The sequence below is a fragment of the Schistosoma haematobium genome, chromosome 1, assembly GCF_000699445.3.
Source record: "Schistosoma haematobium chromosome 1, whole genome shotgun sequence".
NCBI classification, from domain to species: domain Eukaryota; kingdom Metazoa; phylum Platyhelminthes; class Trematoda; order Strigeidida; family Schistosomatidae; genus Schistosoma; species Schistosoma haematobium.
This window is the reverse complement of record NC_067196.1, coordinates 11322853-11336978: the sequence shown is the minus strand read 5'-3', so window position 1 is coordinate 11336978 and position 14126 is coordinate 11322853. Positions and strand designations below refer to the sequence as shown.

The 14126-nt window shown below is 32.6% G+C and overlaps 1 protein-coding gene across 3 annotated transcripts in view; it reads right to left on the bottom strand.

Annotated features, from left to right (window-relative positions):
- Positions 1–1855: 1855 nt before the first annotated feature.
- MS3_00002502 (uncharacterized protein) overlaps positions 1856–14126 on the bottom strand; it is a gene marked incomplete at its 5' end in the record, with an annotated part of 43224 nt that continues 30953 nt past the window's right edge. The window contains 4 exons of one of the 3 annotated variants that reach the window (XM_051210101.1): positions 1856–2257; positions 9917–9957; positions 11418–11656; positions 12747–13122. In XM_051210101.1, coding sequence (XP_051073144.1) covers positions 11430–11656; positions 12747–13122 — 603 coding nt within the window. In that variant the 3' untranslated portion in view covers positions 1856–2257; positions 9917–9957; positions 11418–11429. Of the gene's footprint in view, positions 2258–9916; positions 9958–11417; positions 11657–12746; positions 13123–14126 lie in introns of those variants that run through there. The other 2 variants (XM_051210102.1, XM_012941248.3) reach the window with 2 other exon arrangements.

The window sequence follows — 14126 nt, the reverse complement described above, 5'->3', positions numbered from 1 at the left end:
GTCCAAAAAAGGAACTATATAACGAAACTATCTGTAAAAACTCTTTTGGAGAATCAACCAAGTTAAATATAAAAGAATATTAGAAATGTGATTGGTGTTTGGAGATTGTTACATTTTACGGCCATCATAAATAAATCTAAATTAGACAACCACTGGAAAAAAGGAAACCCTGGACACTTGTATTGCTCCAAAATGAAGCTCCTCATGGGTACGCATATGTGACCTCAATAGGGGTTGAACCTAGGATATACAGGTCTAAAGGTGGGTGCTTAACCCTTGGCCAATGAGTCGGCATCCAATGGTCTACATTCGTAACTTAGATCAATTAGTAATACTGTGCGATGGGTAACGGTCTCTCAATATAGTTGAACTTCATTAATTGCAGCTTCTAAAAACTGCAGGAATTACCTCTCGAAATCAGTCCTTAGTGAGCATGTTTACTATTACTGTAAAATGTTTGTGGAGATTGTTGGATTACATAATTTAAATTAAGAGCTGATCTTAGACACTGAAAACGAGGATGTACTAGAGATATTTCGTTCAAGTATAAAACTGACTTTACAGTAGTACGCATCCACAAAACCCAACAGATATAGTTATGTAAACCCTATTTAAATAACACGAATCCCTATCAATCATCCACATGAAATCCTCCATGAAACAGACAATTTCAAAGGTTCAACAAAGCTATATCAAAACGAATAATGAGCAATTTTCCTTTCATAATCAGAGAAAATTAATTATCATCTGGTGTTAGACGAATTTAGAGTTCAAATTGTAATGAGTCCCAATTTAGTTTGCATGAATGGTACTCGAAAAGCCATATCACCCGTCTGAACATGATAATCGCGAGGACCCCAACTAAGTTGACTAGACCTATTAACAAAGTTCAATCCAACAGTCAATGGCTTCATGGACTGCCGTCACGCGCATCGAAATAGAAGGCGGTTGCTTATCGGTGAACATATCTCAAACACTTCGATCGAATTGACATCTCTACCTTGCACCCTACGTCCAACCTCAACGGTCCCAAAATATATGAGAAATGATCCGAAAGTATCTACAATCAAGTACTAGCAACCTACGAATTATCGCTGAGACTATAATTTATGGATGACCTTTGAGTGACGCTAAAGTGATCTTGAGTGTTCACCTGATAACTAGGACCAAATAAGGTTTATGAACCAGTGTATGGAATTAGAATTATGTTTTACAGTTGATTATTAATATTAAGAATTAAATTTAAGGTTTTCAACACGAACTAACATCAACTATAATCCCAAAACTAATTTTAATAACTAGTTTTATGAGTCAATTGAAGCTAGACCACCATGGAAACACTGGACGACCGTTTCATCTTAGTATGAGACTCCTCAGCAATGCGCATCGACGATCTCACTCCACAAGATTAGAACCCAGAACCTATCAGTTTCTCACGCACGAACACTTAACCTTTAAACCATTGAGCCGGCATCCAATGGTGTTAATGTCTAACTTCAACTAATCCACGATCAAAACATAACTTAATGATGAAAGTATACGATTTTTAACCAATAAATTACAGATTTGATCTTAATTCAGCTTGAACAACTAAGTATAATTAAATTTCATATAAACAAAGCTGAATAAATAAATATGTAGATTGAAGGTTGATAAAAGTTGTATAATTTAAAATAACTAACAATTATCTATTTCATTTTGTTTGTTTTAATGTAACTAATTTAAGTAATTATGACTATTCATATTCATAAATATATATATATCTACTAAACTTTAACTATAATGAAAATCCCGAATAATAAAACCCAATGATGCATAGAAAACAACACACAAATATAAAAATGATAATATATCAGTTGAACAAGTAAGAAAGTTTCTGTATTTCTTTCAAAATGAATATACATAACATATCATAAATGGTTTGTTTATACGCTTATATAGTTTTTATATTCTTCTTGTAATAATATAACAACATATAATAAACAGTGTTGATTATATATATGTATATATATATATATTCCTCCGCATCCACAACAGGACTATTTTATACAGTGATGCAAGAAATGTAATGATGATAACAATTTCGAAATCATGGTTAGATTATACAAATGTTTCGTTTTTTTTATTACAAAAGAACAAGTGTATACAAAAGATCATAATATCTATCTGAATTATTATTATTATTATTATTATTATGGAGAATAACTGATTGATTTGACGGTTTCCAATTCAATTCGTGAGGCAACAATTATTGAAACTGTAAACATGGAAACAAAAGTGCATAAAGATCAAATTAAACTATATTGTATTAATTATTATCAAGCAAGAAATGATTATGATGTCGTGCAAATGATAAACCTAGTTCCTTATTTATTAGGTATTTAATCGGATCAATGGTCTATATGTCAAGCGTTCGCGTACATGACCCAAGGTCCTGGGTTCGAGTCTCGCGTGTAGGACCATGGATGCATACGGCTGAATAGGTCCATATTAGGACGAAACGGTCGTCCAGTGCTTCCAGGTTTTCAGTGGTAGTCTATCTTACATCGACTCATGAATTTAACTGTGTACTAGTTATTATCAGACAAGAAATGTTTATGATGTTGTATTAGTAATAAATTTAGTTTCTTATTTACTACGTATTCGATCATCATTGTCTCAGACGAATCATTGACATCCAGTGACAACACTATGTGTAGTAATGAGGAGTTTTAGTAATGTGTGTTTTGGAACAGTGATGATAGTCCGATTGGCATAATCATTTTGAAAAAGTAACTTCAACGGCTTGGACATGTGCTATGAACGTCATTCTAGAAACTTTCACATTATACTGTGTTTGCCAACACTGAGACTAGTTAGAAAAATCGAAAAAATGTCAGTTTATGACACTATGCCATGGTATGAAACAAAGCTGAACACGAATGGCATTTGTCTGCCCTTCAAGACTCCTTGATTGGAGTCCTAGAGATAGTGCAACTCAGTGGATTGAGACATTATACCATATGGCTCAGAATGAAAACCAATGGTGGTCCTAATGTAAATTTTTTAAATACTTTCTTTGTAAAAGTGAGAGGAATTTCTCTAGCTGAAAGGTTTTTTCAGGTTGTACTTTAAAAAAAACTATTACTCGTGTTCATCAGTTATTTCTCGACTGTATTTACTATCCTTCATATATATTTTCACAATATCATATACTTATTTATGTGTTGCATATTTATCTTGATGCCCATTTGTATCAATACTTTTGTGTTCACACAAAATGAGGAAACACCAGGTACATAATCGAGTGCTTAGCTTCAAGCTACATTTTGGCTGTATAAGGATTAGTGATATACTTAACCGACTGGCCGAACAAAATAAGCTAAATCCGGGTTTCAATCTGTGGCTTAATGGCTGGAAATCGAATGCCTTTAACCAACCGGCCACTATATCATAAGTAACTTTAAATGTTTGCTTAAAATAAAAACAACAGAAATCTCACAAAAAGTAGTCATTAAACAATTCAATTTTTAGTTATCGTTAAAAATACTTTAAATCATTGGGTAATATGAAATTTGGGACTACTTCAGCCAAGATACAGTGACAAACCAATGTAGTTGCTAAATTAATTGAAACATCAGTTTCAAGATAAATTGTTGTGTAAACTGTTAGTCTGCCATAATAAAATACGACTTAACTCAATTTATCAGATTGTAATGAACGAGAATACCAGTGGGGACAACCAAATTTATGTGAACACAGAATTACGGAATCTCTTAGTAAAATCTGAGAACCATGCAGTAATACTTCATCTGCAAAACATCCATCAATTTTCTCAAACTTTGTTGTTCCTTCGTTTCCATACCAATCACTCTCTGTTTTCGTTCTCTTCCCTTAGATTTCCTCAACCTTCTGTCGCCAGACATTCCACTTTTGATCGGTGATACATGCTACTTATGTCTGTCGACATCAGTAGCACACATCATAATATCACATTAGTAAGACAGGGTCAAATTAACAAGATGAGTAGCAAAGTAGTTGAATTAATGTAGTAACAAAAAAGAATGATTACAGATTGAGGCTATGGTTTAAAAGGATGAAATGAAATTACAGACATGAAGGATTACTAGGACTCAAAATCTAGAAGAAGGAAAAGGAGTAAATACGTCTGTGCAAGCGTGACTGATTATGAGCCATGAGAGACGTCGCGTTTACACTTCAGTCACATTCAGTATTTAGGCAGAGATCAAACAGAAAACTGGACTGAAGTACTTGAAACTAGAACTAAGAAATAACTTTATTGATTGGAAAAAGTTTTTCATAATGCTAAACATACACTAGTGTCTATTTAACATGATCTACAGAGTGTTTTTACTGTATGCAAACAATCTGAGATTACAAAAAAAAACAGTTGAACATGTAAAGTCATCAAACTCACACAGATTAAATGTGAAGTTAATTTTTTATGATCAAGCAAACTTAATTTCAAATGGACTTATTAAAAAAAACTGGGAATTTACGAAATGCGGAAATAAATTTCCCATGTGCGAACAAAGAAAACAAAATTCTAAATCAGATGAACTGTTATATCGGGAAATAACTTTCAAAGCGATATTTTTAAATACACATAGAAACAATATGATTTTTTAGTAGAACCAAATTGTTTAAAGTGAGATTCAGACTTTTGATCTAGTAGTTAATGAGTTATTTCTGCAAGAGGTTTGTGGTGATTGTTGAGTATTATAGATTACATGGCAGACTGATTTTAATTAGATAACTATTAAAAACGAAGAAGTACTGGACAGCTGTTTCATCGTATTCTAGAATTCCTTACCAGTGTACATTTGAGACGCTAAAGGGGAATTGAACCCAAGATCATTGGATCTTGCAGAAAGCACCTAAACTTCGAATCACTGAGTCAGCATATAATCGTTTTCATTTATAATTCTAATCGATTAGCGATATCGGCAACCATTTTTCAATAACACTGATGGATATCCAACAAAACCAGATTCCACCAGTCACAGCTTCTCATAAGAATTTCAGCAATTCTCTCTCGAAATAAGTCACTAGTGAGCTCACTAATTACATAAAAAAATTTCAATATGAACACCTGTGAAACTACAGAGAAGACCTAATACCCATAGAATATTCAATGCCAACAGAGCGTGAAAAATTTATTATCAAAACATATGAAGAATAAATTGTCATACATTATCAGTTAGTTAGTGAAATTTTAACATCATTCCTTATTATAAACAAGAGACAGAGAGTTCAGCTTACAGCGAGAGAAAACTTTTTCCTACTATCTATCTATCTATCTATCTATCTATCTATCTATATATATATATATATATATATATATATATATATATATATATATATATATATATATATATATATATATATATATATATATATATATATATATATATATGAATAAGGACCATTAGATGTAACCACATTGATAGTAGCGTTTAACCGATGGTCTATGTAAAATAACACCCTTTTTCGTTTTCAATGAAGATATAGATATAGAGAATGTGATTCAGGTAACACAAACAATCAGGTTTTAATCCGTACTTCACTATTTATTGTATTAAAACAAGCAAACCTAAGTGAGAAAAGAAGACAGACAAAGAGTCTCCAAAACAAGGGGTCAAAATGAATTAATAGAAGCAGAATTAATGTAACAATTGGTTGAGCATAAAGAGCAAAGTAACACCACATCATCATTCTTATCGAAAAAAAAGAAAAGGAAATACATAAAATACGCTAAGGTTATTTTATATATAGGTAGAGTAGAGAAAACACAACAAATTCACTAATATACATAGTTCGAAACCTGTAAAAACAAAAAAGAAAATAATTGCCGTATAGAGAGATCAGAACAACAACAAAATGATACATATAGTACCAATAACACCCCCTCTTTACCAGATAGGCAACATAATCTCTCCCTCTCATATATATATATATATATATATATATATATATATATATATATGAGAAAACAAAACAGATGTTAAATAGATTATCCATAGAAGAAAAGGTTAACATTAGTGCCGGGATGGCAAAATTAACAATTTTATTGCTAATGAATAATAAATAACAATGGGAGAAATGCCTTCAAGTGTGTAAACAAAGTTAAGACTGAGAACGGTAAGTTAAAAACGTTTCACTTATTATTTGGCAGGCATTTACAACTATTAAGCGAAGAATGGTTGCCCTATTACGGGACTCCACAATAGTGCACTTATGTAATCTCACTAGGCTCCAAAAAGTACGTGCTTGTTGTGAGATCTAAGGGTTTGCGACTCAATCTCTAGTGAGGCTTCGGATATGCAGACTGTAGAAGTTTCATCATACTAGAACGAAACAGCTGGTTTTCAATGGTTGTGTAACTAAGATCAGTTTATGATGTAAACTATGAACATAAAATACTTCATACATACATATAATCGACCGGTAGAACGCAATGTAGAACCCGGTACCTGTGTACATAGGTTTATGTTTCTATAGTTCATTAACACAAAGGGATGAAACTGTCAAATCTTGCTTCATTACATAAGAAATTTTCAAGACTGACTCAGTGATTATAAAGTACTGAGAATCCAAACAACAGGTCAAAAGTTAGAACCCTGCGATATTCATTTCAATCTAGGACAGACGAATAGTATCGTCAGCGTGTCTAAAGAAACAGTACAGTTGAAATATTGTCTTTACAAGGATGATTTTCGAAAGACTACTGACAAGTCACCTTCAATGAACTTCATAGAATAATCAACCAATCAATAGAATTAGTTTAAACAAACCAGAAGCAAAGCTATACAAATTTGTTACATGAGTTATGTAAGTGTATAACAGTTAATCGGTTTTCGTTGTTATTGGTTGACAAGAAAATGTTAGCATAGTGGCTTCAAAAACGAAGAACGTGAAGCAATCCAGTATATAGAAGCTACTTGTAGAATAGAAAAGTTATCGAAATGGTAACTGCATACAGTACGATTAGACTGATCAATTGCAATCGTAAACACCAATGGGAACATTAAAACAGCCAATACAAAAATCAATTAAACATCACCCCATTGAGTAAGTCAGTGGCTATCTGGACTCAGTAAGTGGATAACGCGATATTATTTGAAGCGAACGGTAGTGGGTTCGAGTCCCTGGGCAGACATCAACTACGATGCAGACGCACCCAGTTGACGAGTACCAAATAGAACGAAACGCGAGTCCTGGACTTCGCTACTAGCCACCATCCATCTCTGCATCTAGTACGATTAGACCGTTCATAAAACTTGTAGATAAGTACTACAGGAAATATAAGGATGAAATACAAACACTCCATCTCGCACACACACACATACACAGATAAACGAACACAAAAAATCATTAACTACGTGAAAAAACATATGTGGACTAAAAAAGGAGCTTTTTACGCTTATGTATGTGTCTATACAAGTGCGTACACGCGAGAATAAGGTAGAATGAGGGTGGATTAAAACAATGAGTTTACAAGTAGACGAAAAAAGACAAACAAAGAAAATTAAAAAATAAATAATTAGATTTAACAGACATTAGGAAACGCCGTAGGGTAGATGTGAAACAGAAAAAAGAACCAACAACTAGAAAACCATCCACTAGTTTAGTTAGTGACCTAGAACAGATGGATGGATGACACTTTCTTTTAGATAGACAGAAAGTGTTTCATTTCACCCTACATATCTTACCAAAATACATATTTTCTGGAGCAATTAAAAAAACAACAATATAGAACCTGGGATGGTACAAGAAACCACGCGGAAAAAAGGATAAATGCAAAGAGAATACACACACAAAAAGTTCATCATCCTTTGAAAAATTAATAAGAAGCAAAGTAACAATAACAATAATAATAATAGATAATCATAACAACTAATAATAAATGAGGAAACTCCCCCTTTTATTATTGCCTAACATACACAGATACATTTATTTATAGCACGATAATTTACAAAATAAGGAGAAAGTCAAAATGACCTACCCCATCATCACATGTAGGTATGTGAACATGTGAACATCTGAACATACACACACACAAACATGACGAAGTTAACAGCTGTGGAGCATATATTGTGTTATGATGTCATGAGAGTAAATTTCTATTGTTAATCAGCAAACTGATGAAGAAAATTGAGAATTGTGATGCACCTTTTTTTACTCAACTAAATACACATTAAGAAAGGCATCACAACTGATATATTAAATATATGCTGGCATACATTTTTTTACACACACAAACGCCATATTTTCGCAAGAAAACTTCGATAGAAAAAAGGGAACTTAGTACTTCACGACTAACAACTGAGATGATATAACGTTTTCCGATTTACTCAGATTCATTGTATCTTAAATAACAAAATACTTAGTAATCATATACGGCATTGCACAAAACTGTTTCATTTTAGTTTTAAGCTCATCGTTATATATATACGGGGTCAAACAAACAGCCTCCAAGGTTTGGCAGTGATTACGGACGAATTGAGAATAAACAATCTCAATATTTGACGTCAATTAATTTATTACAAATAGCATGACTATCATAGAATTCTATAGATGATAACTGTTTCACTATCGACACGATTAATTTAAAAGGCTATGAATTCTCACTGAAACTCCAAGAATTCACGTTGAAGCTAGTTAACCGTGACAACAACTATGTATAGTTAGATAATCAGTAAAAAACATACGAAAAACTAAATAGCCGTTTCATCCTAAAGTAAGAGTTTACAAGATTGTGCGTCCATGACGCCATAAGGGATTGAACCCAGGATCAAGCTAAGCAGCAACCTTTCTTTTCAGACCCCTGTATTAGTATCCATGGTCTGCCTTTATAACTTCAGTTTATTCGCGATATCATGCGACTATTGTCTATTGTTGTTGATGACATCTGTCTTACGCTTAAAGTGGTTGAACTTTACTGATCACGGTCTCCCAATAGAACTCCGAAAATGACTTCTTAAATCTAACGGCTAGCAAGCACATAAGTTAGTAGATGCATAATGCTGTAGAATTCCACAATAGAACGGAGGAGCTTTCAAGTTTTTAATAGTTCTAACTAAAGTTACAATATATATTCATGTCTAAACATTGAATTCATATTTTTAAAATAGTGCGATGACCGTCCATTGCCATTAGTTACAATCATTTCGCTCCTGACATGCCTAACATTGCACTAGTGACGACTATTTTATCAGAACTTCGAGAACACCTTGAAGTAACTAACTGATGAACTGACTATTATTATTCACCTGAAGGGATTTAGTAGATATTGAATTTATTTCGTTACAGATCGATACTAGAGCGAAAGACTTGTCCAGTACTCCTTGGTTTGCAGTGGGAATACCCTCCAACTGAAATTGATCTGTGACAAATGAAGCTTATAAGTTAAAAATCAATCTCAATGATACCCCTTCAACTATATATATATATATATATATATATATATATATATATATATATATATATATATATATAGAGAGAGAGAGAGAGAGAGAAAGGGTAGAGATAGTAGTGATAAGCATAATCGCAATAAAACAAGACGGACAAATGAAAGTAAAGAGAAAAAGAGAAACAAATCAACTGACCATTAAATTAACTGGTTGACAAAAAATTGAGCAAACGAATGCACCAACACAAAATAATCACCACTGATTGACCACCATATATACTTAAGACAAAAATAGGCTGGTGGTTGTTAGTGGTCAGAGAAAACGATTACTTTTTCATCATTTCAGTTAGAAAGATTAATGGAAGATAACAAGTCAAGTAAAACACAACGAAGGTGTATATATATATAGACGCGCTTGACCAATAATTATAATTGTATATCGTGATTTGTCGGATATGTATATAATACAGGTGTTCTTTTCAAAATTGAAATTAGACTACTTACTTTAAACATATTCAGTAGTTTTGAAAATATATGGGGAAGTGCTTGAAAATGGAAGTAACCAATAGATTTATTATATAGAATAGGCAAAATGGTGAAGTTCAAGTTGATAATATCACTTTTAACATCAAATCTGACTATTCAGACTTTACTTTAAATTGGTTCGCAGATATGTATTATTGAAGAGGCTAAAACTAGGGTGAACGAACCAATTTCCCGACTTTCAATGATTCACTAAATGATGTCATAGTTAATGATGAAAAGAATCTCTTCATCGAAATGAATAAATCTATACAAATAATTTTACTTGTCAAATACCTCCAATCACGTAACATCAAAAATAGTTCATACGGTGTCGTGACTATATCACAAATTGTTGATCATAGAATTCAATCGGCACTAACGGATTAAAGTTGGTAAATTAAATTCAAATATCTTACAATTGGTTAGTTGCTGTACGAATAGTTTAGTAGTAATGTTTAAAACTGTAGAGTTAGGTAAACCAGGTTCAAATTCTACAGTGAGAATTATTTTTCCCAAGAGTGTAGATACCCCTAGCTATTTCTTACCGACTATTTTCAAGCATTTAACATCGTCCTCCTCTATTTTCATCAGTATTTAAGTGATTATTCTAATTCTGAAATAGTAAAATACAATGACTGAACATCTACTCACTGTTTACATTGGTTTTACAGCTAATTCAATTAATTTCAATTATTTTGAAGTATTTAAAGATCATGATTATAGATGATGTCAACACAATCTACACGTAGATGAAATAGTACTATTGATATAACAAAGTCCATTATAAAGTAAATATAATATTAGGTAATCTAGATTTAAACGTTGATATAATGGGACGATTAATGTGAAAGTATAACTTTAGAGACTTATATGAAAGGGTATTATATATTTACATTCGCTTACTTCTAAGCTTTTGGTAGACTAATAAATCGTTGTCATACGTCTTATTATTCCAGGTTTGTTATTCATAAATTAATTCCCGTGTTACTCGAGTTTTGTATCACTTATGATCAAGTTACGTACACACTGTAACTCCTTAACCGTATTGCTATGTGATCAGATATTTAAAGTATATTACTACATGAGTTTTAAATCACGACTAAATTGCGTACAATAGAGAACTGGTCTATATTTTATTTTTGTCTTTTCATTGACTAATAGGTTACAAGGAGCTAGAAGACGAATAAGCTTTGAGATCTTGGTCGTAGCTCACTAGATGGTATCTCATTCAGTCCAGATCACCGGACCTGCAGACAATATAGGCGAACTGATAACTAGTTGAACTAGAGAAAAAGAGGTCCTAAAATTCCTTTCGTGTCATTACACCAAGATCAAACGTGACCGAACACAGCCCAAGTAGTTGTCTTTTTTTAACCAACATAACAAACGAACCATTCAGAAACCAAAATCTGAAAAGAATATTAAACAGACAATACATATTAAATAGATGTAAACGAATATTCACATTCTAGCTACTAACCAATGATTGATATTATTGGTCAGATCTTTTCGCTAATTCACCACGCAATGAGGTGTGAGGCCGCATGGAACTGTAACTTCGCTGTTCTTCCCTGGACCCAATAAATCGAGATGACGATGAGGAAACACTTCCACGATCTCTTGAAGTAGAATAAGAATTTTGAATAGGACTACCGAGTAATGAATTACTAGATCGGGGAATTCGATTAATGGGAACACGCGTGTCTCTGGGAAAATTACCTGATGAAAAAATGTAGTAACGGGAAAAAGATAGTAGTTTCACTTATCCGAAAACACGTACATGTTACAAAAAAATCCTACGATAAATTTAGAATTACCTATTTTCATCAAAAAGGCTAAAAATTGCCTGATGATTTCTCCAACCGACATCTAACACAAGAATGTGACATATTATTTCAACGTAAAAATATTTTACACTTAAGATTCGAAACAAATGGTAAGATATAAGAAGCTTTGCTTTCAAGGATAGTGTCTAGGTGCAAAAACCAAGGATATTCATAGGTTTATGAGTGACATTGATGTTCTTCTAGGAGCTTCTGTGAACATGCTAAAATCAATGGCCAGATAGGAAATTATTCAAACAAGATATGACACACAATTCATTAGTTTTGTAGAATTTCCTAAAAAGCTTCTAATAAATGGCAACTTGAAGTACTTTCAATCCTTTTCCAGACGCCGAAGAATTTTTCCGAGGACCTCTCGAATGATCTCAGTGTTATCTCTAAAAGCACATCAACGACAAAGTTAAAAAAGAATAGAGAGATGTTTATACATATAGATAAATTGATATTATATGCAAGTTTCGGTCTCAATGTATTAGAGTAGTTTAGATGTGAATCATTCTTGCATTATCCTTTCCATACAAACAGAATCGTTAGAAATAATCTAATTGAATTAATGTATATATAACTAACAAATTACTCTGTTGATCACTTGTTAAAATAATCAAGAATTATGAGTTATAGAAATGAACGATTGACTTTCACAACAACAAAAGTTATTTCATATTTATAGCACTAGTATGATTGATGATTAAAATTATTTGTTATCTTGCTAATATGGTATTCTAGGGAAAACAATTATAAGACAATTACAATTGGATATTTTTCTTTTGTATTGATGGAAAAAAAAACCCATGGTTGACATATCCTCTTTTTTCTTGAATGAACTCGAGGATAGAGGGAAAAAAACATAATTAGTTATTTTTATGTTGATACAAATTTATTGTGTATTTGATGAGTATATTCCACTGTCTAACAAATTGATAAGTTTCCTTGTATATTATCCAATGAATTATTGAAAGACTTACATAGATTTGTATTAGATGGCGGAGATGGTAGTCTAGCATCTACAACACGACTTGGACTGCCTAAAAGTCCTCGTTCCGACTCTATTCGAGGTCGGCTGTATGATGAATGAAGAGGAGGAGGAGAATATTTTCGACTACCAGAAGAATACATTGATGATTGTCGACGAACTGGTGAAGCTTGAAATCGTCTAGATCTAGCACGGCTACTGTTGTGATAACTACTACCCGACGAGCTAGAGGAATGAGATGATGAGTCGGAAGAATTCCCAGGAACTGATCCCAACTCTATGGCCATAGCGCGTCGTTCAGCACGTAAGCGTTTTTCTTCTTGACGTCTGAGAAGGCGAGCTTGTCGACGAAGTCCTTCTTCTCGAGCCTATAGAGAAATAATAACAATTTGCAAAAATTTTCAAGAGTATAACATATTTATATTGAAATAAACAGAATGTTAAAATTTGATATCAATAGCTGAAATATTAGACTTAATCAGTGTACAACAAGTGTGTAATATTGAAATCTAGAAACTAAATTGCTTTAATAACAAATTACTGCTTTGTATTTCAAGTGAACGAGAAATAAGTGGATGGTAACTGCTAGCGATTATTTATGGAATATTATGACATATATTCCGACTAGATAACTATTAAGTAACTAGACTATATGTATATTCATATTCCTTTTACCATGAGCGTTCATTTGACCTACTGACTATTATTATACGATTTACCATTCTTAAGTTATTCTTAATTTATTAGTTACAATCTCTCACGTTCACAGCCACTTTTGACTTGATCTTGTATAACTGTTATTTTTTTAATTTTGGTGCAGTCTGATCCGTTTATATATACGATTCATACAGTAGATGCTGATATTTGTGTTCTGGAATCAACAGGCCGGGTTAGTTTAGAAGTTATTGTTTTGTGGACATATAAATATTGGTACAAAGGGGCACCGATTACATATGCGCCACACAAGTCACTTGATTTGTGACCAATAAGGACTCATAGTTGACTCTAGGCTGCTAGTGCTGATTAACGCATCGTTGGTTTAGTACAGAGACAACGTTATATAGGTCGGTGTTCTGATTGGCAACTTTGTCACGTGATAGTTAACAGGGCCATAAGTCATAACACTTAGATTCCAATATTAGAATTGACACATATCAATAACTTGTACATTTATAATTTTGACAGAAATCTTTCTTCTTTTCTCATTGTTCACTGTATTTTTTGTATGAGAAATATCTTACTTATACTTATAAATTGATTGATATTTAGGAATTATTGTCTTAAGCCCATATTCTTCTACTTTACATGTATGACCAACCACTTGATAAATGAATTAAAATCATTTAGATCATAACCGGTTATTAAATTTAAT